Raw genomic sequence first — 27,773 nt, 5'->3', positions numbered from 1 at the left:
CGCCCCCCCCGCCGCCAACCGCCTGCCCCAAGCCCCTCCCCCTATCGCCACTTCCCCTCGCAGACGCCAAGGAGATACCTCCCCACACCCGGTCGCGCGCGCCCGCCCGCTGCTGACTAGGGCCCGATCTTCACCGCGCTCACCTCCCACACGAACTCACAGAGAGAAGGGCGGGGAGTGGCGCGCCGCTGCTATTTATACTGCGGGTGCCTCAACAGGCGCCGCCCCCTTCTGGCCAGCGACCAATAAAAGGGAAGTCTGGGGCCGCGCGACCTTTTCACGTCGGCGGCTGCGCATGTGTTACTGAAAAGGCGTATGGCGCATGCGTACTGGTTCCGAGCAAGCTCAGTGGGAGCTGCTGCTGCTGCCGTTCTCTGTCTGGCCTTCCGTGGGTGCGGGCGCCGCTGCCGGGTCTTGACTCGCGTTCCAAAGGCGCGGGGGGGGGACGAGGAGGGGTGGAAATTAAATGGCCTGGGGGGGAGGGTGATTGGAGTTGGGGCGTGGGGGGGGGGCGACCGCCACCAGCCCCACGTGGGGAGGGGCTTGTCCCCACGTGGGGAGGGGCAGAAGAGTGAACAGTTCCCCGGGGGGATGAGCTACCTGCTGAGTGTGCAAAGGCCAGCGTGGGAGGCACAAGGGGGGGGCAGAGAGGGGTTTTTATTTCCCCACTCGGGGCGAAAGGTATGAGCGCAGGAGCACTGTGCTCTTAAAAAAAGCATGTAGCACTTTAAAGACTAACAAGCTGGTGTCTTAGGTGATGCGCTTTCGGGGGTGGGGGGGCAGACCCACTTCTTCATGGGACTGCTTTTTTTGTTTTGCCAGATCAGAGTAACACAGCTACCCCTGAAGCAAAATGCAGGACAATGTAGCACTTTAAAGACTAACAAGATGGTTTATTAGATGATGAGCTTTCGTGGGCCAGACCCACTTCCTCAGATCAAATAGTGGAAGAAAATAGTCACAACCATATATACCAAAGGATACAATTTAAAAAAATGCAAGGCACTACACACAGCTACCCCTGTTACTTTTCATTTGTGCTCTTAAAAGTACAGCTTCCCTAATGCCTTGGCTCTCCCAGCAAGCCCCACTCTCTCTGCACTGCTACAATACAGGAGACTGAATGCTGTTCCCAGTGTTTGAGGGAGTCTGTAACACATCTTGAGGATTTACAAGTCTCTGATTAGTTTATATGTTAAAGTGAAATCTCACAACTGGTCACAAATTTGTCTTAGCTGCTGTGATTCTCTGAATTGCACTCCAGGACTTGTAACCCATTTTAATTGTAGTTTTGCTCCTTTATAAATGTTGTTTCTATTTCTCTTATTTTTCTGAAAACTTCTTGTCTCTGAATTATCATTATGCAGTGCATCACTTCATCATTTAACTGCATTATCATTGTGCAGTGCATGTCATACTATTTTTATTTTAATAGCTAGTGCTTAAAATCATTTAAATAATACTTATTGGTTTTAGCAATTCAATCTTTCTATTGTAGCACTTGCTATGGTTTTTATACTTTGATTTGTAACTTGGAGTTTTACCACCTTTTTTCTTATAGCACAAGTTTTATTCTGTTGGGTCTGTTACTACCAGTTCTGTGTTCTTGGGAAATGATGTCATAGTTAATCTAGCCCAGGGGTTCCCAAACTTTTTGACACCGGTACCAGTAAATCCATTCACAAGGTTTTGGTGGACCTGTACTGTTCATTTGCATATTTATTAAGCAAATGATGAATATGCAAATAAGTTGTTTCTGGTCCTCCAAACGCACCCCTCTCCTCCCCCCCCCCCCTGCCAGATTTAGCAAAGCTTTTGATATAGTCTCCCACAATATTCTTGCCAGCAAGTTAAATATCTATTGGATAAATGGACTGTAAGATGGATAAAAAGCTGTCTAGACCAGGGTTTCCCAAACCTGAATGGTCCCAGATGAGGGATTTTTTTGGACCGGAAGAGGTCATTTCAGGGCTCTAGGTTCCCTCCCTTCCCACTAAGCTTCTTTGCACCTCCCTCCCCTGAAACCCAACTGAGCTCCCCACTGGTTCCCTGCACCTCCACCAAAACCATCCCCCACAATCCAAGGGAGTGCAGCACCAGTTCCCTGCAGCGCCTCACAGCCCAGCCGAGCTGCCCTTCTGTTCCCTATGCCTTCCCCCATCTACCTCAGTCCAGTTGAGCCTGGTATTGGTTCCCTGCATATCTCTCCCACAGCACAGCTGAGCCCCATTTCCCTGCACCTCCCCCCAAGCCCTGCAAAACTGCTGAGCCCAGCTCTGATTTCCTGCCCCTCCCTCCCCTTGAGACTAGCCTCGGGTTTCTGGCACCTCCCTTCTCCTGCAGCCCATGTGAGCTGCCCTGCACCTCCTCTACCACCTGCCTGCAGCCCATCCCGGTACCCCTATTGGCTGTGTCTAGACTGGCCAGTTTTTCCAGAAAATCAGCTGCTTTTCTGGAAAAACTTGCCAGCTGACTACACTGGCCAATTGAATTCCGCAAAAGCACTGACTTCCTACTGTAAGAAGTCAGTGCTTCTTGCGGAAATACTATTCTGCTCCCATTCAGGCAAAAGTCCCTTTTGTGCAAAAGGGCCAGTGTAGACAGCTCAGTTTTGATTTCTGCAAAAAATCCCTGATTGCGAAAATGGTGATAGGGGCTTTTTTGCGGAAAAGCACGTCTAGATTGGCACGGATGCTTTTCCGCGTCTAGATTGGCACGGATGCTTTTCTGCAAAAAGTGCTTTTGCAGAAAAGTGTCCATGCCAATCTAGATGCTCTGTTCCAAAAATGCTTTTAACGGAAAACTTTTCCATTAAAAGCATTTCCAGAAAATCATTCCAATCTAGATGCAGCCTTAGTGGCAGAGGAGTAGTGAGGGTGTTATGCATCCGGGGCAAAAGCAAAATTTGCTCTCCCCCCCCCTCCCGTCCTGCTGCCATGGGGCAGGGCCCTGGACCTGGTGCATTTCTGAGCTGGACCCTGAGAGGAGGGGGGGAACTTGTACTGCATCTTCCCCCACCCCCTCCAGTTTGGGGCAGGCCCCCACATGCACTATCCACAACAACACATGGAGGGAATCAATTACATCTGTAATGCCAACTCCTTTAGAGTTGAGGCCCGGATTATCCAGCACAAGTTGGGGTAGAGAGGGCACTGTGTGCACATGTCTGATATATTTTTACCAAAACTGCTACCCACCCAACTTGCCAAAGGAAAAGGGAAACAGGGAGGCCAACAGGAATGGTTTGGAGCAGTGTTTCTCAACTTTTTTTAATAAAGTACCCCCCTTTAAAAAAATTATCAGTACCCCCAGCACAGTTTTCAGACACACACAATTTTTTTCTACCATTGTAACACATTTGTTTAAACAACTTAATCATAGCTGGATGGATGATATCTTTTTGGGTGTCAAAAGTATAAAAATAATAAAGCACTAAATTACTTAAACCAAAAATTTAGTTTTCTCCAAATTTCAGTTGTGTTGATGTACCCTCCAGACTTCTCTCAGGTACCCTTGAGGGTATTCATACTACTGGTTTAGAGCAGTGTTTTTCAACTTTTTTTATAAAGTATCCCATTTAAAAAATTATAAGTATGCCTAATGCACCCACCCCTCCCCCAGATCCAGGCATCCCTAGCCCCCCTACCCCAACGTAATGCCACTTCTCCCTCAGAACTCTTCCCCCTCCCCCCCCCCCCCCGCTCTAATCCAATGCCCATCCCCTGGAGCCAGGCACCCCCAGCTTCTCTTCCCTAGCCCAATCCCCTTCTGCAGAGCCAGGTAGGGTAACCATATATTTAAAGTGGCTCCTCATGCCACTTGGCCCTGCCTTGGAGGCTTGATTGCACAGGGAGCACGTGGCCTGACAGCGCTTGTGTAATGTAGAAAGCTGCTACCTTATAGGAATGTGCTACCTGTAGCATTTTCTTATCTGTACGATTGTAAGGAAATGCTCCTATAGGAAACTGCTACTAGAAGCAGCACAATCCTACAGGGAGCGTTTCCACACAGACCAGGTTTGCCACTCGCCGCAACTCATGGTGCTGTGTGCTCTGCTCTCACCCCAGTCTAGTGCCCCCCTAGCATGGCACCTGGGGCCAACTGCCCCCCGTCCCACCTCCCTCACTATGCCTCTGCCTAGCATGGTGTCCGGGGACAACTGTCCGTCCCGTCCCCCTGCTCTCCCCTTGCTACGCCTCTGTGCCGGAAGCCTGGAACATCCGGCTGCATCCTCCACTCAGCCCAGTCCAGGGCTTGGGGAACCCAGCACCGCCCGGGCACTCCAGAAGCCCGGAGCACCCCGGCAGCCACACTGAGGTCTGGTATTTTTTTCCTGCGGCCCATAATTTGGGAAACGCTGGTCTAGCCTATCTTGTAAAAGACCTTCTCCCCCCCACTCCTATCTGCTTGAGCTACAGCTGATCAGAAGAGAGACTTGAAAAAAGCAATGAAAAGGCATGGAAAGACATACCTAAACCCCTAGCCTCATGTGTATCACTTCATTAGTATACAGAATGGAGAACGGAAAGTCCAAGGCAAGAACCACATTGAACTCTGGGACCCATAAAGTGGGGAAGAATTGCCTGATGTGAAATCCCTACTCTAGCTGCTAATGAACCCTGGTAAGAAATTATCAGACCAATTGTAGTAAAAAGTCACTTATTGGTATCCAAAATATTGAAGCTGTCTAATTTTGGGGTACTTCTAAGGCAGGGCTGGGGAACTTATGGCCTGTGAGCTGGGATGCTGTTTTATTGATCATTCTTCCTCCATCTACAAGTGCAGGTCAGCAGGTGCTGGGGCCACTCCAGATGGGAGCTCTCCAGTGACTGCAACAGAGTGCCCGCCATCTCCTAACATGCCTGCAGGAACAGGGGCTGGGTGAGGTTCACAGCCCCAGCGCGTGGGGCTGGGCTGGGCTCAGCCTGTAGGGTTGGAAGGGGCTGTCAGCAAAGCAGGCCTGCGGGACCTGATGCCGGGGCTCAGACTCTGCTTCAGTTCATCCGCATCAGAAGTTCTAATGTCTGTGAGGAGCTGCAGGATACTCTGGACCCACCCTGACACTCTCCACTGCCAGAGGAATGGCCAGTCCAAAGCCCCTTCCCCACCTGTACACCCAAACCCCCACTTCTCACAGAAGCCAACAGCTTGCCACAGCCTCAACCTGCCTTTAGCGCCACAAGGGAATTGGTGCCCAACCTCTGCCACGCTCACGTCCTGCACTGAGCCACGGAGAAATGAGTGTTTAGCTCACTGGGATTTAGAGCTTGGACCCCACAATGAGCACTGCTCCTTGTCACCAGCAACCAATAAAATGCAAGTCCTGGGACATGCGGCAGTTTGATGTCAGCTGGTGGTCCTCGGCTCATGAGGCAGGGTGGAGAACGAGCAGGCGGTGGGCTTACATCAGGCCTGGGAGGCCCAAACTAGTATGCCTTTGCTGATATGCATCTAGCCCCCCTGAGATACCAGGTCTGGCTCTCAGATTTACCAGCTCCAAATGCAATGATCCTTACTCTCTTGTTTCTAAGTAGAGGCATTTTCTCTGCTTGCCTTGTGTTAAGTGGTAAAATGCCAGCTCTGAAAGGCTGGGCAATATGCATTTTAATACTCATGAAAATTTAGGATCATGACAACTTAATGAGATGCATAAATCCCAAATATTAAACTGCACATTGACAATTCAGAATTCTGCTTCCTTGATAAATGATATTCTCCCAATTGGAGTTTTCTGTTTTTCTTTATTTCCTGGGAAATCACCTCATTCTACTAAAAGATCATTTTTGTGGGCATTAAATGTTGATTTTGCTGTGGTGGAATACACCAGCCCTAGCCTATCCATCCATTTTTCCTGACTTTTAATGATTTTCCTATTTTATTCAAGTTCCCTTTATAATTGAAGCAAAAATCAATGTCTTTTTTTAAAATAGTACTTTAAAGGTTTGATACATTAGTTGTGTTCACTAAATCAAAAACATTTGTAATGTTTAGGATGTGTTTTTGCCCACTGGAGGGGGCCAGTCACTATCTACTTACAGTGGAATCTGGAAAGCTAGATCTAGAAAAGCTGGGAATATACCTCCCCATGCCTGAATTTGATGTCATCCTAATTTCTCCTTTGGAGAAGTTGATCATCTCTAAATGTATTTTAACTGTGCCCAGAGGGTTTTTTTCCTCACTAAACAGAAAGCAGTTTCTAAACATGCTGCTTTTCATAGATATTGCACAATGCTGATTCCAGTTTATTTGCTTTTTGTGGGGCAGGCGAGAATTTCCATAATTTTATTTGTTCATATTTTTGGAAGGCAGTTTTCTCAACTGAGAAATTCAAACTTGTGCTGAGCCATTCTAAAAGGTCAGTTCTTTTAATGCATAATATGGGCATGTGAACTACATAGCTGACATCTCTGCATCTATCATTTCAATCAAAAGTGAAATGAAATTTCAGAATATAAGATTATAAGCCATGAACTCATGATGCAAATATATAAACCAATATATAACAAGTTTAAACACGGAAAGCAATAATATCATCTGACATTTCTATATTCCTTTCATCTCAAATACTCTCACAACTCTTTAGAACCATATACACATAAAGCCACTGACGAGCTGCCACTTCTGAGTGGAGGAAGTTGCCAAGAAGAATACATCCGATAGAACAATGGTGGGGTGAGGCAGAAAACTTTTGACGAAAGGCAGCAGAGCAAATCCTTTCGCTTGAAGAATTATTTCACCCTCCTCTCACAGGATCATTGAGGCAGTTTGCAAAGAAGTTCCAGGTCTCCATAAGAATAAACAGTTGCCATTGTGTGTTCAGTTACTGTAAATACATACAAATGGAAATACAGATATCTAAAAATTCATGCATACATGCAGTTGTAATGGCACATGTTAATAAAAATTTGCAGTTGGGCTGCTGATACTGAAAATATGGCCATGCAAAGTGTATACACTTTACTTTTTAAATGCTTATGCAGAAGAGCCCACATCCAAAACAACAAATGGCCTTGCACAAGTTTTAGTTCTGCTGTGATTTGGGGTTTGAGCAGGTATAAGGTATTTCAACTTGCAGTTTGGAGCTGTACATCTCACCACCCGAATAGTCAAAGACAATTTTAAAAAGGGCACAGTCAAGGATAAATAGAGTAGATGATAATGTACTGTCCTATGGCATCATAGGGTTGATCTAGACAGGAACATTATTTTGAAATTTGCAGTGTTATTTTGAAATAATTTAGTCTGCGTCCACACAGCAGGCAGGTATTTCAAAATAATGTTGAAACACTGTCAAGCTGGAGGACTTCCTACTCTGACTTCTGTAACCCTCATTTTATGAGGAGTAAGGGAGGTTGGAAGAAGAGTGCTCTATTTCGAAATAAATGCTGTGTAGACGCTCCCAATTTCGTAATAAGCTATTTCAAAATAAGCAACATGATTGACTTAGCTCAATTTGTGTAACTTATCTCAAGTTAAGCCCTGCTGCATAGATGCCCTTAGAGACTAACACATGTATTGGGTTGTGAGCATTTGTGCGGAAATCCCACTTCATCAGACACCCCATGAAAGCGCGTGACCTAATGAAATGTCAAAGGCTATGTCTACACTTGTGGCTTCTTGCGCAAGAACATCTTGCGCAAGGGTTCTTGTGCAAGAAGCCTTGTGCAAGAAAAGGTCCACATTGCCATGTGCGCGCTGTGCTTTTGCACAAGAGCTCCTATGGCAGTGTGGACGCTCTCTTGCGCGAGAAAGCTCCGATGGCCATTTTAGCTATAGGGCTTTTTTGCGCAAGAAATCCCTGCCGAGCATCCACACTACCCTCCTGCGCAAGAGAGCTTACACCTGTCAAAAAAGAGCGTAGCTCTTGCGCAAGAAGCCCTTTCTTACCACGCCGTACTGTCAATTTCCTTGCGCAAGAACAGCCACACCGGCCGGCGCAAGAAGCCATGAGTGTAGACGTAGCCTTAGGCTGTGTCTATACTGGGCCACTTATTCCGGAAAATCAGCCGCTTTTCCAGAATAATCTGCGAGCTGTCTACACTGGCCCTTGAATTTCTGGAAAAGCAACGACGCTCTACTGTACAAAATCAGCCGCTATTCCGGAAAAACTATTCTGCTCCCGCTCGGGCATAAGTCCTTATTCCAGAACACTATTCCGGAAAAGGGCCAGTGTAGACAGCCCAGTAGTCTTTTCCGGAAAAAAGCCCCGATCGCGAAAATGGCGATCGGGACTCTTTTCCGGAAAAGCGCGTCTACATTGGCCACAGACACTTTTCCGGAAAAAGGGCTTTTCCGGAAAAGCAGCCTGCCAATGTAGACGCTCCTTTAGCGGAAAAACTGAAAACGGAATAGTATTCCGTTTTAAGCAGTTCCGGAAATTCATGCCAGTGTCGACACAGCCTTAGTGTCCGAGGGTGTGTCTAGACTACCTAGTTTTGTCGACAAAAGTGGACTTTTGTCGACAAAACAATACCAGCGTCTACACTACCGTGGAGTTCTGTCGACATAACGTCGACAGAACTCCGCGGTTTTGTCGACGCTGGTATACCTCGTTTTACGAGGCATAACACTTTCTGTCGACAGAACTCTGTCGACAGAAGGTGTTATTGCCTGTAACCCTGCGTCCAGACTACGGAGTTCTGTCGACAAAGCGGCTTGCTTTGTCGACAGAACTCCATGTGTCTGGACGCAAATTGTCGACGGAAGTTTTGTCGACAGTATCTGTCGACAAAACTTCCGTCGACAAAACGCGGTAGTCTAGACCAGGGGTCTCCAAACTTTTCAGCCCGAGGGCCGCATTAACTATCAAACAGCAGTTCGGGGGCCGACTACACACTTGAGGTCCAAATAAAAAACAATCAAAACATGGATGTTGTTTTTAATTATTTATTTAATATTATTTTATTCAGTTATTATTTAATAACACATTCATACACTACACATGAATACCTGTATTAGTGTGAATGGTGAAATTGTTTCCTGGATGCCAAAATAGCAGACATTTCTGGCTTTAGATTTGTTGTCCCTAACATCAACAGTGACCTGAGATTATCATCGGACAAGTTTGTTCTCAAATTGTTCTTCACGTATTTCATTCTTGAAAATGTTTGTTCACACAGGTATGTTGTTCCAAAGATTGAAAGGTACCTTGATGCAAAAGTTTTGACATTAGGAAAGTCTTCCTTGGGCAAAAACTAGTAAAAACCCACCAGTCCTATTTTGAACTTGTCCCTAAGGAGGTCATTTGCTTGCAACTCAATGACTTCCAGCTGCAGTTCATCTGGGCAACTGGCCACATCTGCTTCAAATGGGTTTTGAAACAATCTCACTTCTTCTGCCTTTGAATCCAAAAAGGTCTCCACGGGCCGGATGAGAGGGCCTCGCGGGCCGCATCCGGCCCCCGGGCCGTAGTTTGGAGACCCCTGGTCTAGACGTACCTCAAGGTGCCACAAGCCTGCTCTTGTGTTTTAAAGTAACCGCCTAAGTCGGCTGCCCCTCTGGGAGAGATGACACAGGGGATGCGCTCGATGCGCTCTCCCCTGAACGAGAGCCCAAGGTTCCGGAGAGGGGCCATGAGCCAGGCACGCCCGGGCGTTCAGAAGCGGGGTGCAGAGGGACCCGCGCCGCGCCCGGGAATAGCCAGACTCCGCCTGCAGGCAGGGATCCGGGGAGGCGCTGCGGGAATGAGCCGCGCAGCCCGGGCCAACAGGCCGAGCGCTGCTCCGCCTCCTCCGCCGGGACTGACGTGGGCGGCCTTCCCCGGCCCGGCTCCGCCCCGCCGAGCTGCGGGGCCGGACACGCTGCACCGCGGCGCAGCCAGCGAGCCGCCGCCGGAGCCATGGAGCGGGGCGGCCGCCCCCCGCACCGGGCCCTGCTCCGCCGCTGCCTCCTCGGCCTGGTCGCCTGGCTGGTGCTGCCGCCGGGGCCCAGGGTAAGTGCGCGCCGGCTCCGGGCTCAGCCTCCCGCACGGAGAGGGGGGGGAGCCCCCTGCGCCCCCTTCGGGCAGTGAGCGGGGTGGGGGGCGCTCCCGCAGCACCCCTCGCAGCAGGCTGGCAGGGGGGAGTTGGCCCCTCGGGGGCAGGAAGGGGGCGCAGTGAGTGGGGGCCCCCCTCGCCCCAGGGAAGAGATGGGCGAGCTGCCCTGTGTATCCCTCTGCGCTGGGTGAGGGGGCGGCTCCCTCCCCTGCTTGGGGACGTGTAACCCCCTGGGCAACGCTGAGAGCCCTGGCCAACCTGGCACACGGTGCCCTGCCACTCTGGTGCCTGCCATGGTGGCTGAGGCGCTGTCGCCTCCCCACCTCTGGGACAGTTGCTCAGCCTGCCGTCTCTGGCACTGTAGGAGATGGGTTTAAAAGCGTGTGGGGGCGGTGGAGGAGCTGGGCGCCCCTTGGGTCCTACATCTGTGTATGTGAGGGAGAATTGCTTCAGGCCTTTGGAGGCACTGTAGGAGGGGTCCTCTCCTGGGTTCTGTGTGGGCAGAGATAAGGGGCAGGACTCCCAGGTTGAGTGCTGTGTTGTTCAGTGTGAACAGGAGGGGAATTGCTTCCCCAAATCCCAGAAGGATGCTGCATGAAGGGAGTTGCACAGAAAGGCGCTGCTCTCTTAGCTGGAGACATATGTGGGATATGAAGCGGGGAGCTGCCATCAGGTGTGTTTGGCTAGGGCTACTTGGGTAGGTTACATCTGCAGAGTCAGACAGCCCCTTTGTCTACATAGCAATAATAATGGCAATAACTTATCTCGGTAAAGTTATTTACTTGACTATTTAAACATCGTTGTATGATCACCATTTTCTGCCCATGAATGCCCAGTGACTATGTACACTCATGCATGTGGATGACACTCTTCTCTGTTTCACTTCTGTCCTAAACACGCAGCTGTGTACCCATTTACTTTCGGGTATGGTTACTTATAATATCCTATCTAAATATTTGCTGCGTAGATATATATACTGATTTTCAACACCAAAAATAGAATGAACTTGGCATCGAGCAGATGGGTGCTGATCAGAGAAGCATGAGCATAACTGAAGATGGGCAAAGTATGTAAACAAATCAGCTAGAGAGACCCAGTAAAACAACACCGCTCAAGTCCCTTCACTTTTTGTTCTATGCTGTCTCCTCTCCTTCATCTGTAGATTTGTTTAGATTGTAAGCTCTTCAGTTCCGAGACCTTGCCTTCTTACTCCAACTCTGAGAGCAGCTGTGTTAGTCTGTGACTTTAAAAACAATGAATGGTACTGTGACACCTTAGAGACTAACAAAAATATATAGAATCATGAGCTTTTGTGGGTAAAACCCACTCATCAGATGAATTGGAGTGGAAATAACAATTCGTCTGATGAAGTGCGTTTTACCTGCAAGAGCTCATGATTTTTTTTTTTTAAAGTCTCTAAGGTGCCACGGGACTACTCATTTGTAAAAAACCAAAACACTCTTGATGCTGAAGATAAAAATGATTCGTTGTCAGTTTGCTGCATTCACAATTTGCAGCACTTCTTTTGCTTTACTTCTATGCTCTCTTGACCAAAAATTTGCCAGTTGTGCTAAATGCGCAGGTGGTGACTTTGTGATTGGACCCAATATCTAGTTGGGACTCTTACTCAGAATTTGAAACTTGGTCTCCCCAGGATGAAAAGCAAGTGCACAACACATTGTCACAAAATAATTAAGTTGTGCTCAAGCGGTATCATTGGGCATCTAGAGGCTATGGGAAATAACGTAGCCTTAGACTTGTCAAGGTAGATAGTCTGTTTAACAAGTGAATTCTTTTTACAGATAAATTTAATATGGCAATTAGCTTTTGATTCAGAACAGATTGTTACCTCTGTGGATCCCGTGATAGTGAAAAGGGCCAAATGACATGCACTTCTTGGTATTTGAGCTCCACCTGAATCTAGGAGAGGTACATTTTAAGGTTATGCTTTTTAAGCAAGTATAATGGATTGGTTGAGAATATTGATTTGATAGATGGGGTTATAGTTCAGGTTAAGCAAAGTTGGAAGCTTTCCTTTTCCCTGCACAGCTCAACTCCCCCTTTTAAAAGTAAACATGCTTAACAGTGAAACTTTAAAGTGTTCAGTACTGTTGCTCAATTAGAAAAACTGAAAAGGTTGAAAGCATACTGTCAAGATAAGCTACTTTTAAAAATCTTTGTGTAGTTCTAATTTGCATTTCACCATTTAGGATGATTTTTGTATTCATAATTTGTATTGAATTTTAGGTATAATTATATAGAGGCTTCAAAGACAAAGAGGACACCACTTTCCATGTATGCTGGTTACTACTTTTATTCTTTTCAGTCTGGTCAGTTTATCTAAGTTGGTGAGTTTCACTGCTTACCACATTACTGTTGGGTTTGGAGCACTGCAGAGGAAAACTTTAAATAAGTGTCTCAACCCCCACTGTGTTATAATGTTGAAAAAATAAGATCAGTAGTAAGTTTTGTAAAATTCTTACCATGCCACCCACATCAGAAAAACCTAAATCTTGGGCCTGGCAGCAGGAGTGCGGGAAGTGGGGTTGCTGACAGCCTTTGAACCAAACTGTAAATCCTGTCTGTGATAAGAAATATTTTAGCTATGCCTGGAAGTCTTATAAAGGAAACCTGGTCCAAATACACTACATGAGCAAACCGCATTTAAATTTATCTTGAGTGATGATTTGCCTGGATGAATTACTGATCCCATTTAGAGTCCGTTTAAATCAACAGGAACTGTAAACACAGTATAGGTAGGACCTCTCTGGTCCAGCAACATCCGTGGTCCAGCAAGGAGTGGGGGCCAGTTGGGAGTCCATCAACAGAGTGGCCAGCAACTGGCACTGGGATGGGCCTGGAGTGTGATCAGGCCAGAACTGGGGCTGGGAGCATGGCTGGGGGTCGGTGCTGGGAGCGTGGCTGGGATGGGAACCCAGCAGCTGGAAGGCTGGCAGCAGGGGGCCAGAACTGACCGCCTCTAGTCAGCAAACTCTCTCATTTGGGACTGGTCAGGTCCTGAGGGTGCCAGACCAGGGAGATCCAACCCATAGTTTCTTTACTTATAAGGGTCATGCTGCAGGATTGGGACCATGATATTAGTGCTTTTTTCTAGAAGTTTATAACTTGGCTTTAATAATTCTTTCAAACCTAACACTTGACATGTATGATATTGTCCAGGGACATACTTCTGTTTGTTTTTAGGAAAAATATGTAGTCATAGTTAGGATTATTATCATTTACAGAAGGAGACACAATCAAGGAGCAATTGTCCAAGGTCACTGGCACAGCTGAGACTAGAATCCAAGTTTACTGATCATCCCTTTGTACAGCCCTAGTCACTAGGTCATTTTGATATTCCTTAGTCACAGTTAGGGTTACTGTTGTTGAGTCTGAAATAAAGCTCTTTTCCCTCTCTACTTACTTTTTTAGGATGCACAGGAAGTTAGACTGTATAGGTTTTATCTAAAATCATCCGTTACTTTACTATTAACATATAATCACTAACAAATCATCAGAGATCAATACAAAACTCTGTCTATATGTCATCTGTGCTGTAGTGGCTCTGAGAAAGAACTTCCATTCTATTAAGTAAAGATGATTTTAAAATGTATATTTCATAGATACAGTTCCCATCCTTTGGGAATGTATCATTTAAATTTATATTACTCACACATAACTACATTAAGAGTACATTATTAAACTTGCAAAGTCAGGTGCTCAAAAGTTAGAGGAATGACATAATTATGGTTGCCTGGCAACCTTCATTTGGCCCCCTTGCGCACATGCATAATCATACAGTATTGAATTACGTAATCATATACTATTTTTCCACCAAACCCCTGCCTCAGTGCACACACAGACCTGCTCTGAGAATGAATCCGAGTTATGCAATAGAAGAGACTGCTGTCGGTAGTTATAGAAGTTTGAAAAAAATAGAAATTTCATTCTATGAACATCTGTATGCGTCATCAAGAGAGTTGCAATCTTTAGGTCTGCCACTCCAGCTAACAGACTGACAGTAGTAGTAGGTAGTTATCAGTGATACACTGTCAAACTGGAAGGACATATTGAGTGGTGTCCCCCAGGAATCCTGTCTGGGTCTTTTCAATATTTCATCAACAATTTGGATAATTGCATAGAGATGACACTTCTGAAGGTTGTGGATGGAGGGGTTGCAAGTGCTTTGGAAGATAGGTTTAAAATTCAAAATGATCTGAGCAACCTGGAGAAATGGTCTGAAGAAAATAGGATGTCAGTCAATAAGGACAAATGCAGAGTGTTCCAGTTAGAAAGGAACAATCAGTTGCACATAAGAAAATGGAAAATGACAGCCTAGGAAGAAGTGCAACAGAAAAGGATCGGGGGGGGGGGGGGGGCGGAGCTCAGAGTGGATCATAGCTACATAAGAATCAAGAGTGTAACACTGTTGCCAAAGGAAAAAAAAAAGGAAAGAATACAGAATGAGGTTTGTTTTTATCAGGTGTGTTTGTAAGCAAAACACTGGAAGTAATTCTTCCACTTTACTCCAAGTTGATTAGGTCTCAGCTGGAGTACTGTGTCCAGTTACGCGTACCACATTTCAGAAAAAATGTGGGCAAATTGGAGACAGTCTAGAGAAGAACAACAAAAATGATTAAAGGTCTCAAAAACATAACCTATGAGAGAAGGTTGAGGAAAAATTGGGTTTATTTAGTGTGGAGAAGAGAAGACTGAGTGGGGATAGAACAGTGTTCAAGTACATAAAAGGTTGTTACAAGGAGGAAGGGGGAAAAGTATGCTGTTTAACCTCTCAGTGCAGGACAAGAAGCAATGGTCTTAAATTGCAGCAAGGGAGGTTTAGGTTGGACATTGGGAAATTAACCACCCTGACAGTTAGGAAGTAACACTGGAATAAATTGCCTGCGTTGTGAAATCTCTATCATTAGAGGTTTTTAGGAGCAGATTAGACAAAAATGTGTCAGGGGTAGGGATGTCCATCGAGTAGCCATTAAGTGGTTAACCGATAAGCGATTGCTTATCGGTTAATGTGCAGGTTAACCATGTCAAGCTTCCCTCCCCTGCATGCTCTGCATTTAAAACCTGGATCAGCAGGCTGGCTTAGTCCCAGCCCACTGGTCTGAGATTTAAATGAAGAACACGCATAGGAGCCGCCTGCCACCATAATAATATAGGCGGGAGCTGGTATGTCCGTGGAGCCGGTTTATAAACCAGCTTCTGCCTGCTACCCCGCGCTGCTGCTGCTGTGTCAGAGGCAGCAGTGTGGGGCGGCAGCAGCCCCTGTTTGCGGGGGGCATGAGCTCCCCGTGGACAGACAGCTCTGGCATCCCATGGAGCAGCTTCTGTCTGTGGGGAGCTCGGGCCCCCCGTGGGCAGGGGCTGCTGCTGTGGAGCCAAATTACCAGAGAGACATAAAAGAACATATTAATAACAAAGAAAAAGGAATGGGGACATTATGCTGTTGTAAGTTTGTCAGCCCTAATTTCCCAGCCTTTGTCATTTTGTATGATAACATTGCTGCTGCTTGTAGTTAATATTATAGATCAGAGATTGGCAACCCAGGCTAGTGAGTAGGTCACATGAGCGGCCTCCTTCATCTCAGTGGGCGGCAAGCTTGTCATAACCAAGATAGTGTCCTGGGATAACGTAGTTTTTCTAATTGCACTTGCATCCCTAGAATTTGTGGGCTGGGCCAACTGAACTGTAGCAGCACTTTGATTGGATGCAGAGGGAGCGCACGGCTCTCTCAGTCATTGCAATCAGCATGCACCTCATTTCATGTGCCTTGCTTTATATGTGTGTCACTTTAGTAATACCTGTAGAAAAAAACACATGGTTGGAAACCAGCAGAATCTGGCAACCTTGCACATAGGCAGTGGTAAACAAAATGTCTCATGAGCCTCACGCAAAATCCTGATAAGCCATGTGCAGCCTATGGGCTGCAGGTTTCCCATAACTGTTACAGATTTATATTTATTTTTCCTGGTATTTTTCTCAAAGAGCATTTCTGGGAATTGCCCAGGCAATAAATGGAAGCACATTATCAGGGAGCAACATCATAGATACGAAGTGAAGAATACAATAGAATTACCTATAAATAGATATCAGTGGTACCACTATTAATATTATAGCGCATTGCAATATAACACTGGAATTCACAAGAGAGAATGTTATGATGAACTGGAAAGAAAAATGTAAAAGAAACTTACTTATTTTAACCCTTTCCATGGGATTAGTTCTGTAGCAGAACATCCTGAATTCTCTTTCCCTTTGAAGATTATACATCTAAAAAATAGCAACCTATTAGTAAGGACAAAATGACTGTTTAGAACATTAGTATGTATGTCCTATACAGTGGCTGAGTTTTAGTGCTTTCTAACAACCCACATGAATTGCAACACATGCATCATGTTCTAGAAAGGGGGAAACCCCAGGCTTTCTCAGATGTTTTCTGTTGAAGCATTCTTTCTGTCATCAGCCAGTATTAGTTAAGTTGCCAAACACATATGAAAATTAATGTCAGACAGGATTAAGACTTAATGGAAAAAGACATGTATTTTTAAGGTTTATGTTGCATAACCTCAGTATGTAAGATTTGAATTTCTGGTACATTTGATAGCTCATTGTAATGTAATTCCTGTGTTTATATTCCTCTAGGAGAAAGCTAACACATTCCATGTACCTATGATTAGAGCTGCTAACTGTGTCCTAGTGTACAGCTGCACATATGCATCACACTGTCCTACCACCCTTCCCAGCTCTCGTGTTCTTGTGAATATTTAAACAAATTCTATTTCCCCAGAGGAGCCTCAGTCCTTTGGCTTTCCTAGGTGTTGACGATGATCAGCACCTCTCAGAATTTGACCTAGAAAGATGACCGAGTCCCGTAAGAGTGGAATTTATGTATAGCTGAGTATGTTGCCTGCTCCTGGGAACAGAGGTACAGCGTGATGTTTATGGGCATAGTCTTGTCGTGTGCATGTATACAGTTATGAAGACTTACCAGTGCTTACACACTTCAGTGATAGGCACTTTAAAAATAATTGACAGATCATTGCTAGAATATTTTAAGGTTATAAAGACCTCTCTATTTTATTTAATTTTCTAAAGAAAGGGCAAAGTAAAGATTTTGTTTTGGGGTTGTTGGGGTTTTTTGGGAGGATGGGGGCAGCTTTCTTTTAAGTATTAAGTTAATTACTAATACTATAAAAATCAGTTCACTCCATTTCGCAAAATATAGTTTAGTGGGTTGGTTTCATTATGCATAGTGATTCTCAGCCTGTAGCCAGCAATGTACTTAGAGCTCTATCTGACAGAATCAACATCAGATTCGGGGGGAGGGAACAGGAGTTGATGTTAGGGGAAGCCAGCTTAAAAGCCAGTTTCCCCCCAGTACTGTTTCTGAGGGGGGCAGGAGAGGCAGAGGTGTAGCGGGGTGACTGGGCACGAGCCAGGAATCGTCTCATGCCCTGTTCCAGCTGCTCCGCCTCTGCTTTTTAAATGTATTAAGAGCTGCCAGCCTCTTAATAAATTTAAAAGGCAGAGGTGCAGCCAGGGGGACCGGGTGTGAGCCAGGAATCAGCTGTCCTAGCTCACACCGGGTCCCAGAATTTCCGGCTTGTGCCCAGTTACCCCCTCCCCCTGCTATGCCTCTGCCTGGCGGCTCTTAGAATCATAGAATACTAGGACTGGAAGGGACTTCGAGAGGTCATGGAGTCCAGTCCCCTGCCCTCATGGCAGGACCAAATACTGTCTAGACCATCCCCGATAGACATTTATCTAACCTACTCTTAAATATCTCCAGACATGGAGATTCCACAACCTCCCTGGTAACTTATTCCAGTGTTTGACCGCCCTGACAGTTAGGAACTTTTTCCTAATGTCCAACCTAAACCTCCCTTGCTGCAGTTTAACCCCATTGCTTCTTGTTCTATCCTCAGAGGCCAAGATGAACAAGTTTTCTCCCTCCTCCTTATGACACCCTTTTAGATATCTGAAAACTGCTATCATGTCCCCCCTCAGTCTTCTCTTTTCTAAAACTAAACAAACCCAGTTCTTTCATGTTCTCTAGACCTTTAATCATTCTTGTTGCTCTTCTCTGGACCCTCTCCAGTTTCTCCATCCATGCTGCTGCTGCTGGAGAAGTGTTGGGGGGAAGCAGGCAGCTCTGCAGGAACTGCTTCTAAAGCAGGAACTGCAGTACAGCTTCCTGCCTGCCCCTCCCCCACCCCACAGCCTCTGTGCTGCTGCCTCTCTATCAGAGGCAGCAGCTCTGGTTGGAGGGAGGGGAGGGGACAGGGGGCAGGCAGGTGGCTCCAAAGGATCTGGTGCTCACAGGCACTGGCTCCTGCCTTTCACCCTCCCTTCCCCCCACACACACTTGCTGCCTCTGATACAAAGCTGCTGCTTCCATTGACTTCAGTAGGATATGGGTTCTCCTTAGCACCTCTGAAATATAGGCCACTGATTTTAAACAAAGCTGAATTAATGGAGGAAACTATTCTCATTGGAATTTGATTGAAACCAGTATTTTCTAGACAAACTTCTCTAGTCTTAAAAGCAAAGCACTAGAAATAGAGCACTTATCTGCTAATCCATACAAAGGTTTTCTATATGAAGGATAATACTCTTTGATACTAATCTGTGAGAACTTTGTTAACACAACTGTGCTTTAGCTTTGTTTTAATTCAGATCAGTTTTTATTCATTTCTTCATTGGTTTCTAAAACTTTATTTATCTCCCTTAAAGAGGTAATACGGTTAAGAGGAAATGTGTTATAGTAGTGGCAGCAAGCACTTAAAAAAACCCCTAACCCTCTTCTGTTGTGTCCTGATTAACATTCAGTACTCAAGATTATTTGTTGAATCTTAACTTTGTGAAGGCTTGGAGAATATGCAGAAGTTTGAGTCTCTAGTTAAAATGTTAGAAAACTATCTTTTTAGTTTGTATTTAAAGAAACAATGTTTTTTTGTTTATAAGGCCAAAAGGAGCAATATAGTTTCTTTAATATTCTGAATATTTCATGTAACTTTACTACTGGAATGGAAATTCACAGCTGGTAAAACGCTATCCTGCTGATAAAAATTCATAATTGAGTCTACAGAAGGCAGTTTTTTGAGGGAGGACACAAATCAAGCTTTTCACATGTTCTATATGATCATCTTTTGTGCTATTCACTAAAGTGTTATAGCTTGATCTGTTTTCTTGCACTGTTAGTTCCCCATGCTGCCTTCTCTCTCTAGCAATGTGTTATATTACAGCTCTTTGGATTCTGACTATAATACAAATTCTTGAAACAGATTCTTGTTTTATATAGAATTATAGCTAGTTAGTGAAAGGAGTTCTGTGGAAGTAGACCCCGGCATCTAGAGCTCATCTCAGAATTGGAGCTTTCGTGTTTTTTGTGATGGAGCAGTCTGTTTCTCAAAGAAAGGTCAGGTTAAACTTGTCTAAAGTTTAGGCTTTGTAAATACAAGCTTTTATAAGTCCTTGTGCTAATGAAAATATTTTCATTGGGTATTTAAAAAAATTCCAGTTGAGCAGGTTTTTTCTGAAAAACAATCCTTCCTATTCAGTGTTTGCAGTGCAGGCACTGCAGCCTTTGGGTAGTGCTGAAGTACACTAATAAAACACCAGTAAAACTGACTTGTCTGTTTTCATTGTCCAGGGTGAAGTGCAAAATTCAAGTAAACAACATGGATAATGAAAAATTGGATTTAGACATTTATGCATGTTAATTTTTTTTCTGTAAATTTATATTTACAAATATGCCATGAAGGAATTTAAATTACTAAATCAACCTATTTCTGTTTCACACTTACAACAGGTGTTCCAGTTGACTATACAGTTGTTTGTCAACCTGAATAAAATCCATCTTGTGATGCAGCACTCCTGGTTTCTTTTTTACTTGCTATCTCACAAACTTCTGTAATTTGCAATGGGTCTGTCAGTTTGAAAGTCTTAGCTGGAAAATATTGCACCTTGAAATTAAAATTAATTGGCGATTTTGAATTAGTAAGAGTTGCATATGCTTCTGGATTTTTAACCCATTAGGAGGTAAAACAAATGGGGCATTGGAAATAAAGGAACACTGACAAGCCTAAAATAGGATTGATTCACCTCCAAGGTTCAGCTCACCCTTGATATCCAAGATTGCTGCTGCAGCGTCTAATATGCAGCACCACATAAGCCCACTTTTGGTGCTTCAGAGAGAGAGAGAGAGAGAGTCCTTGAGCAGCTAGAGATCATGCATTGAGACTGAAGGAAGGCTGAAGAAAAAAGTGGGGAGCAAGCAGTGGTGGAACAAAGCAATTGGAGCAGGCTGGAACAAAGCCTAACAGGCATTATTGTTAGTGTCAGTTGGTTGAAGGGAAGAGATGCCTACATGAGACCAAACTCTGCTGTCACTTACACCTGTGTAACCTCCTGGATTAGTTTCATCCTCCTGGATGTAAGCAAACAGAAATTGGCCTTTGGAGTTGTGAAAATAAGCTCTTTGGTACAGGAGCTTTCTGTGTCAGCTTTGTAACCTGCATATTCTCTTTTTCAAAATATTAGTGGCCGTTTGAGTGCTGAGTGCCAGAAGTGACTGCCACCTAGTTGTGCAATGGCTGTGCTATGTGCAAAGAAGAGTAAGACCAATTAAAGCATCTGGCACGTTTGCGTCTTGGACTCTTACTCATAGTGAGCCATGTGCAGAGCAACCTGTTTGGCGTGTCAGGGGAGGAGATGGACTAATACTCAACCACGCCGGAAGTAATTTATTTTGTGTGGCATGACGGCCAGAGTGAAAACATACCACATTAGTATCAGAAAAGTCTGTGGAGCCATGGCTTTCTTCTCAACACACTCTTATACACATTTCTTTATGTAATTTGAAAATATTTAGTAATTACTAAGTAGATCATTCATGCATAGTATGTTCTGAGTGAAATAGTGCTGAACGCTATTATTATTTTAGTTATTTAATTTAGTGCTTGTGAAAAGAGTTATATTGACAGCCATGCAGACCAGCGTGCCCACCTTATTCACTGAAACTTGGATGAGATGGGGAGTAGTGGGCACATATTCCCTGATTATCCCTGTCCCTGAACCAGAAAGCTGTGTCAGGTTTTTACCTGGACTTACTGGAATTGGCTGTGTGGGTGTGAAATTATTCCCTCCTGCTTCCAAATATATGACACCCAACAGATTAAGATGAGAGTGCAGATTACTGCTAAAATGATCTGATTAATACTTCAGAACTTTCTAGGCTATACGCTGCACAGCCAACAATCAGACATCAGAAAGTTGTGTGAATACCTCCTTCAGTTATGGTCTCCCCTTCATCTTTAAACTCAGTGATGCTCTGACGGCAAAAAGTGAGCAAATACTTTCATGCTTTCCATTTGCAGTGTGTGCAGAAAGAATTCTTTGCACGTGAACTACTTTCCATTCCTTTTCAGGTATTAACCAAGCTTGTAAATTAGCAGAGAGTTAAAAGAAAATATTGCTTGTTGATATGTAAACAAGCAGTTTAGGGGTCGTGTTTAGTTCCCAACTCCTATGGCCACGATAAAGTAATATTTCAGTTCCCTGCTTCTTACGAACTATTTTTTAAAACAGGACATACATTCCAAACATTGTTATGGTTGCAATTATCGTTTGTCATGGTGATTTTTGGGGAAAATTTAGTCTTCATCGTGGGAAAGTTAGAGACACAAGGTGAATGAGTGAATATATCTTTTTGATAGAAATGTAGCCGTGTTAGTCTGGTGTAGCTAAAACAAAATAAAGTGCTACATAGTCCTGTATATCTTTTTGGACCGACTTCTGTTGATGAGAGATGCAAGCTTTTGAGTCACACAAAGTTGTCAGGGGTTATGAAAAAATTAGTGTACTGGAATTGGGTAGTATCCATTTAAATATTTTGAAAGCTCTCTTGTGGGTTTCCCTATTTTTTATTGTGGAAGCTATCAGAATCTAACTCGGGGCAGAGGAGGTGTGTGTGTGGAGGGAGGCGTCCCTCATATTCTTAATATTTTGTAAAGAGCAGCCACAGCAGAAACTGACGGATAAGCTGTGTTTTTGAAGCAGTCCTTATAGGCAAAGGCTTTGCAAATGTTCTGGCTTTGACATGTCTCATCTAGACTAGCCACTGCAGATGATGTACAGTGGCTGCTGTAGCCCTTCCCATTGTATGATTGTATTTGCAAGACTGCACCTCGTTTAAACAGTTTAGAACTAAGGGGTACTATAGGCATAACTCTTGGACTCTGAAGGCTCCAACAAGGGCAGTTTTTCTCATGTGAGAAATCCTTAGGTGGAACATGGCAGCCTGAATTCTCCTTTATTCGGAATCTCAAATATGTATTTATTGTTTATCCACCATTATGACACGTCGGCCTCCAGGACAGTCCTGGGATTATCATGAGCTTCAGGGATGCCTTCCTATCTCCCACCCATGCTGCCGTGTGGTGAAGAGAATCAACGTCTCTAATGATTTGCTCTTGTATAGTACTTTTCACGGTACGATTTTAAACTTCTAGGTGTGAGGAGTTGTCTGGGTTGGTCGTCCTGCAGCTTTAGTAGTAGAGGAACATTTCAATATGGTTGAGGGCCTCTCTTGCACTCGGAGATGGTTCGGGGTGGCTGCCCAGGGCAGCCTGGGGGATTATCTGGGGGAGGGGCTGTTCCTCTCACTGCAGCAGTGGGAGCTGGAGTGACCCAGCAGCCTGCTGTCCATCTCCCAGTCCACTGCACTCAGCTGCATGGGGGACAGCAGGAAGCAGAGCAGCCCCGGCTGTAGAGCAGGCTTGTAGGTCACTCTGGCTCACACCATCCCAGTGGGTGCAAAAAGGGGGTAACCCCTGCTGACACTCCGTGCCAGGCCCCCAGGTAATCCCCTGGGTTGTGTTGCTCAGGGGAGGGGACTTTGGGTAAGGGGGTGGAGCAGGGGTAGGGCTGGAGTGGAGCGGGGGTGGGGAAGTTGCCCGTTGCCCCATGCCTGGCCCTGGGGGGGGGATTGTTATAGGTCCTGAGCTCCCCTAGGGATGGTCCTGCTTGTCTATACAGTTGTGCTGCTGCTGCATCTCCAGGTATTGTTTCTTGAATCGAATCATTTAGATTCTTGGAACTGGTGGTAAAATGGCTTTACTAGGTTTTAATCTCCTCTCATTTGTGTTTCTCTTCCTGTTGGCTGTTGCCTTTACCTGCAAGAAGCCACAATAAAGCTGTGAGGAGCCAGCTCAGACCTGGAAACCCCAAGCTGATGGCACCAGCTGTTCAGTAATTAGAAGCTTTCTGTGGGGAATGGTGGCGCAAGCCCACGCAAGGGACTGAAGCAGCTGAATATCCCCAGTGTGTCTTTGGTAACTAATGCAAAGGTGCAGTTAGTCAAACACTGCTTTTGGGAATTTGTGTGGTGAGTAGCTCTCCCTGCATGCTCAAAATCCAGTGGGCGATGTCAGGACTTGTCTGCGCTACGGCTGCAGAGCCATATAGACGCTGCAACAATGGAAGGTGTTGTTCCATCACCGTAGTTAATCCACCCGCTGGAATGGAGGTGGCTAGGTCACTGGAAGAACTCAGTCTGTGTAAGAAATAGGGATGTGAATGCATAAGCCTGGGCTTATCGGTTACGTGCAGACTCCTGCCCCACTCCTAGGGATTCGGCCGCCACCCTGCATTGCTGCCTCTGTATCGGAGGCAGCAGCGTGGGGGTAGCAGTCAGCTCCCTATGAGCAGAGCTGCAGACGGGAGCCAGTGTGTGCCAGGAGCCGTCTTAAAAGCCGTCTCGCGGTGCCCACTGCCTCCTGGGGAGCTGCCTGCTGTCCCCATACTGCTGCCTCTGTATCAGAGGTAGCAGTGCAGGGAGGCAGGTGGGAGCCGGTCCGCATAGTGAGCCGGCTCCTGGTGTGTGTAGCCATGTCATCACCGAGTTTTTCACCAATTACACATTTACCTTGATTTTAACATCCCTAGTAACATTCAGGCCTGCATCCCAGGAGCTGGCTGCCATTCTACCTTCACTATTGTGAGGAGGCTTGTGCTAAAACACACTTTTTGTGTTGTGGCCTAACAACGGTCAGACTCTTCTCTCCAGAGATTGTGGAAGGACTTTGATAGTTGAGGGCCTTCACACGCTTTTCTTTCCTTAGTCTCTCCTTTATAGAAGGTATTAATGATTCATGGTCAGTTCTGCAGTTTGAACATGTTTCTCCCACTAATTAGTAAGGGCCCCTACAAGAGTTTCCTGAGTATTTTTATCATCAGTAATGATGCATGTTAGATTCACTTCTCAAAAGAAGACAGGAAGTGAAATTGCTGGTTGGGAAACCAATCTGTGAGATGACAAATGCTTGTTCAGAGGGTGAGTAGCTTAGAAAAGCACTGTTAATCTGTGAAGAAGTCTGAAGAGAGGTTTGCCATTTTATTCACAAACTAACCAATTAGCCGTCATAAGACGGGATTTTCAGGTCTCTCCTTCACGTCGGTCTTCTCTCCTGAGCCTCTGGTCTCTCGCTCCGTCTCTCTCTCCTCCTTCTCCTACTGCCTCCCCCTCTCTCTCTCTCAGTTCTTCTCTGCCTCCTGCCTCTCTCTGTCTCTTTCTTTTACTTCTCCTCCCCCTCCTGCCTCTCACTCAGGACCGTGGAGCCCAAATGGCCGTTTGTGCTAGGCACTCCCCATGCTGCATGGGGGGTGCGGAACCCAAATGGTCGCTTGCGCCACTTGCTCCCACACGGCAGCCTGGCTGAGCAGTGCAGAAGTCAGCCGAGCGCCACAGCGGGAGGCAAAAGGGGGCGGGGTGGTAACGTTCATGGTCGGGGGCGGGGCCTGGAGCTGCTGTCACACCGCACGTCACCGTCCTGCCCCGCTTCACCTTCCACCATGGCACTCGGCTGACTTCTGCGCCGCTCAGCCGGGCCACTGCTTGGGCCCCGCACTCCCCGTGCAGCACAGGCCGTCCAGAGGGAACAGCCAGCATTTCGGCATTAGACACTCAGACACTGGGCTACTATATATATGATTCCAGCTCTCCGCCTGCCTCAGTCCTACCTACATTTTTAGTGGGGTACAATAATCTTGACTTCCTGTCTTTAAATGGCTGTATGCTGTTAAACAGTGTTAAACAGCTCTTAAACAGCAGCTGTGTTTCACCCCAGGGAGTCCTGCATTTTAATAGTGGGATAAAGTGATACCTGGTAGAAAACCATGTTGTTTGTGAAGTGCTTTGGGATCTTTTGGGGATATAAGGTGCTATGTAAGGAGAGAATGTTCTTTCTTCCTCTTGGCAGAAAGCCATTTATAGGAAGGAAGAAATCAAATGCACAGCTACATAAATGAGGAATAACTGGCTAGGCAGCAGTACTGCTGCAAAGGAGTTGGGGGGGGGGGTTCTCATGGATTACAAATTGAGTCAACAACATGATGCAGTTGTAAAAAAAAAAAAAAAAGTCTGTTCTCATTCTGGAGTGTATTAATGGCAGTGATGTATGTAAAATATGAGAGATGAGTGCCCTGTTCCTGTAATTGGGGCAGGCAAGAATCTAAGGCTATGTCTAGACTGCAAGCCTCTTTCGAAAGAGGCTTTTCTGAAAGATACTTTCGAAAAAGCCTCTTTTGAGTAAGAGCGTATAGACTACAACCAGTCCTTTTTTGAAAGAGAGCACCTAGGCAGTCTGGATGCTCTCTTTCGAAAAAGCACAGTTTGCATTACATAGCACCTTTTTTCGAAAGAGCACTTTTGAATAAAAGGCATTCTTCCTCAGAAAATGAGGTTTTCTGTAGTCGAAAAAACTGCTGCGTTCTTTCGATTTATTTTCGAAAGAACGCGGCAGCAGTCAAGACGCAGGGGAAGTTTTTTTGAAAAAAGGCCACTTAGACACACCCTAAGTTAGCAAGTAGATAAAAGGCATACAACAGCTTGTTTAAAATGTATAGTGCAGTGGTTGTCTCCTTAAATGAACCACCACCGGTTTCCAGTATGAGCTTATCTTTTATTAGTTAACCTGCTACCTGGAGGTGGGCAACATCTGGCATATGAGGATGATACGTAATCAAATACAATTAACTTGATAGGCACAATTTGTTTATGCAGTTCATAGATGATTCAGAACTGGAACATTTATTTAATATCATAGGTTCAGCTGTGGTATTTTTGTTTTCAGGTTTTTTTTAAACAGCATTGTGCTCTAAGGACTCTGAAAAAATGATGATGGATCACTGCAACAACAAAAATTGAATTTTTATTTAATTTGCAACAGAGTTTTAAAGAATGCTTGAACAAATTAAGTGGCTCATCTAGTTTTTTAAAAAGGCCTCTTTAATGTTTGGATTTAATTTAAGTGCTTTTCGTATACATTAGCTTATATGTAAATTAGCTCTTAACATTTTTAAGTGTAGGAAGAATGAATACCTGACCTACAGGAGTAAGAAACTTCTATGTTTTTCTTTCAGCTTCAGAGACGGCTGAGAATTAGGTGCTGCTGGTCATTAATAATTGGAGGGAAAATACCTAGAGAAATATATTATCTATCTTATGTAAAGTACATCAGAATTGTTTACAAAGCTGTTAGATATTACTAGCTCTTAGTACTATGACACACTTCAGATATTATGCACTCTGCACTTACTTGAACAGAGTCCTGTACTTTAGAACCTCTATTATAAGATAGGGAAAGCTGCTCTGGATATTTGAGTAATACATGCCAGTGTGTCTCTTGTTTCTAATGTTTCCTTAAAGTAACATGAGATCTTAAACTTTGACATGGGCAGCGGATAAAGGCCTTTGATTTAATATACCACTCCAAGGATGCGCCCCTTTAAAAAAGAATGCATCACTTTCATTTAGAACTGCATTACAGGTATTGTATTTGAGTTAAACTCTTTGGCATGCAGTTAGTGTGCAGCGGCAGTCAAAAAAGCAAATAGAATGTTAGGAATCATTTAAAAAGGGATAGAGAATAAGACAGAAAATATCTTATTGTCTCTATATAAATCCATGGTATGCCCACATCTTGAGTACTGCATAAAGATGTGGTTGCCTCATCTCAAAAAAGAGATCTTGGCATTGGGAAAAGCTCAGAAAAGGGCAACAAAAATTATTAGGGGTCCCATATGAAGAGAGATTAAAAAGACTTGGACTTTTCATCTTAGAAAAAAGGAGACTAAGGGGGGATATGATAGAGATCTATAAAATCATGATTGGTGTGGAAAATGGGAATAAGGAAAAGTTATTTACTTATTCCCTAGCCTCCGTGTGTCTGGAAATGCGGGACAGGGGAGGGATCACGTGAGGATTACTTGTTGTGTTCCTTCCCTCTGGGGCATCTGGCATTGGTCGCTGTTGGCAAACAGGATATTGGGCTTAGATGGACCTTTGTTCTGACCCAGTATGGCCGTTCTTATATAGATACATACATTTCTGACCCAGAGAAGAAAATGCTACTGTATCAGCTGTATCTACATTAGAAAAGCAAATGATCTGGTGATTAGATCAAGGGATTGAGAGTCCAATCTCCTCTAACTTCTGCTTTTGGGATTGCCACTGATTTATGTGACCAAGAGGAAATCACTTCACCTCTCTGTGCTTTTTAGTCATTTGTAAAATGCATATTTTAACAGTTACCTGCCACGCTACAGTAATAGGCTTAATTAGATCTTGTGACATCTGTGAGGATTTCCAGACAAAAGGTACTGTTACAAAGTAGTATTGTGCAAATAATGATCTTCAGAAAATTAACTTCCCTTAGATTTAGAGGTTTGCTGATAAATTCACTGGTTCTTGTTTTCAAGGTAATTTATTCATGAGAACAAGAA

At 44.9% G+C, this 27,773-nt stretch overlaps 1 protein-coding gene and 1 long non-coding RNA gene across 2 annotated transcripts in view; both read left to right on the top strand.

Moving 5' to 3' along the window:
- The first annotated feature begins 37 nt into the window (after positions 1 to 37).
- LOC142819125 (uncharacterized) lies at positions 38 to 7,289 on the top strand. Its single transcript, XR_012896902.1, has 4 exons — positions 38 to 392; positions 4,507 to 4,622; positions 4,781 to 4,881; positions 6,584 to 7,289. It is a non-coding gene; the product is annotated as an uncharacterized LOC142819125 (long non-coding RNA).
- Positions 7,290 to 9,700: 2,411 nt separating this feature from the next.
- The window catches only part of ERN1 (endoplasmic reticulum to nucleus signaling 1), a 71,387-nt gene continuing 53,314 nt past the window's right edge, over positions 9,701 to 27,773 (top strand). The window contains 1 exon segment of the mRNA XM_075903888.1: positions 9,701 to 9,931. Coding sequence (XP_075760003.1) covers positions 9,839 to 9,931 — 93 coding nt within the window. The 5' untranslated portion in view covers positions 9,701 to 9,838.

Source organism: Pelodiscus sinensis, chromosome 20, assembly GCF_049634645.1.
Source record: "Pelodiscus sinensis isolate JC-2024 chromosome 20, ASM4963464v1, whole genome shotgun sequence".
Taxonomy (NCBI): domain Eukaryota; kingdom Metazoa; phylum Chordata; order Testudines; family Trionychidae; genus Pelodiscus; species Pelodiscus sinensis.
The sequence above is the reverse complement of the archived record's forward strand: the minus strand, read 5'-3'. Positions and strand labels throughout refer to the sequence as shown.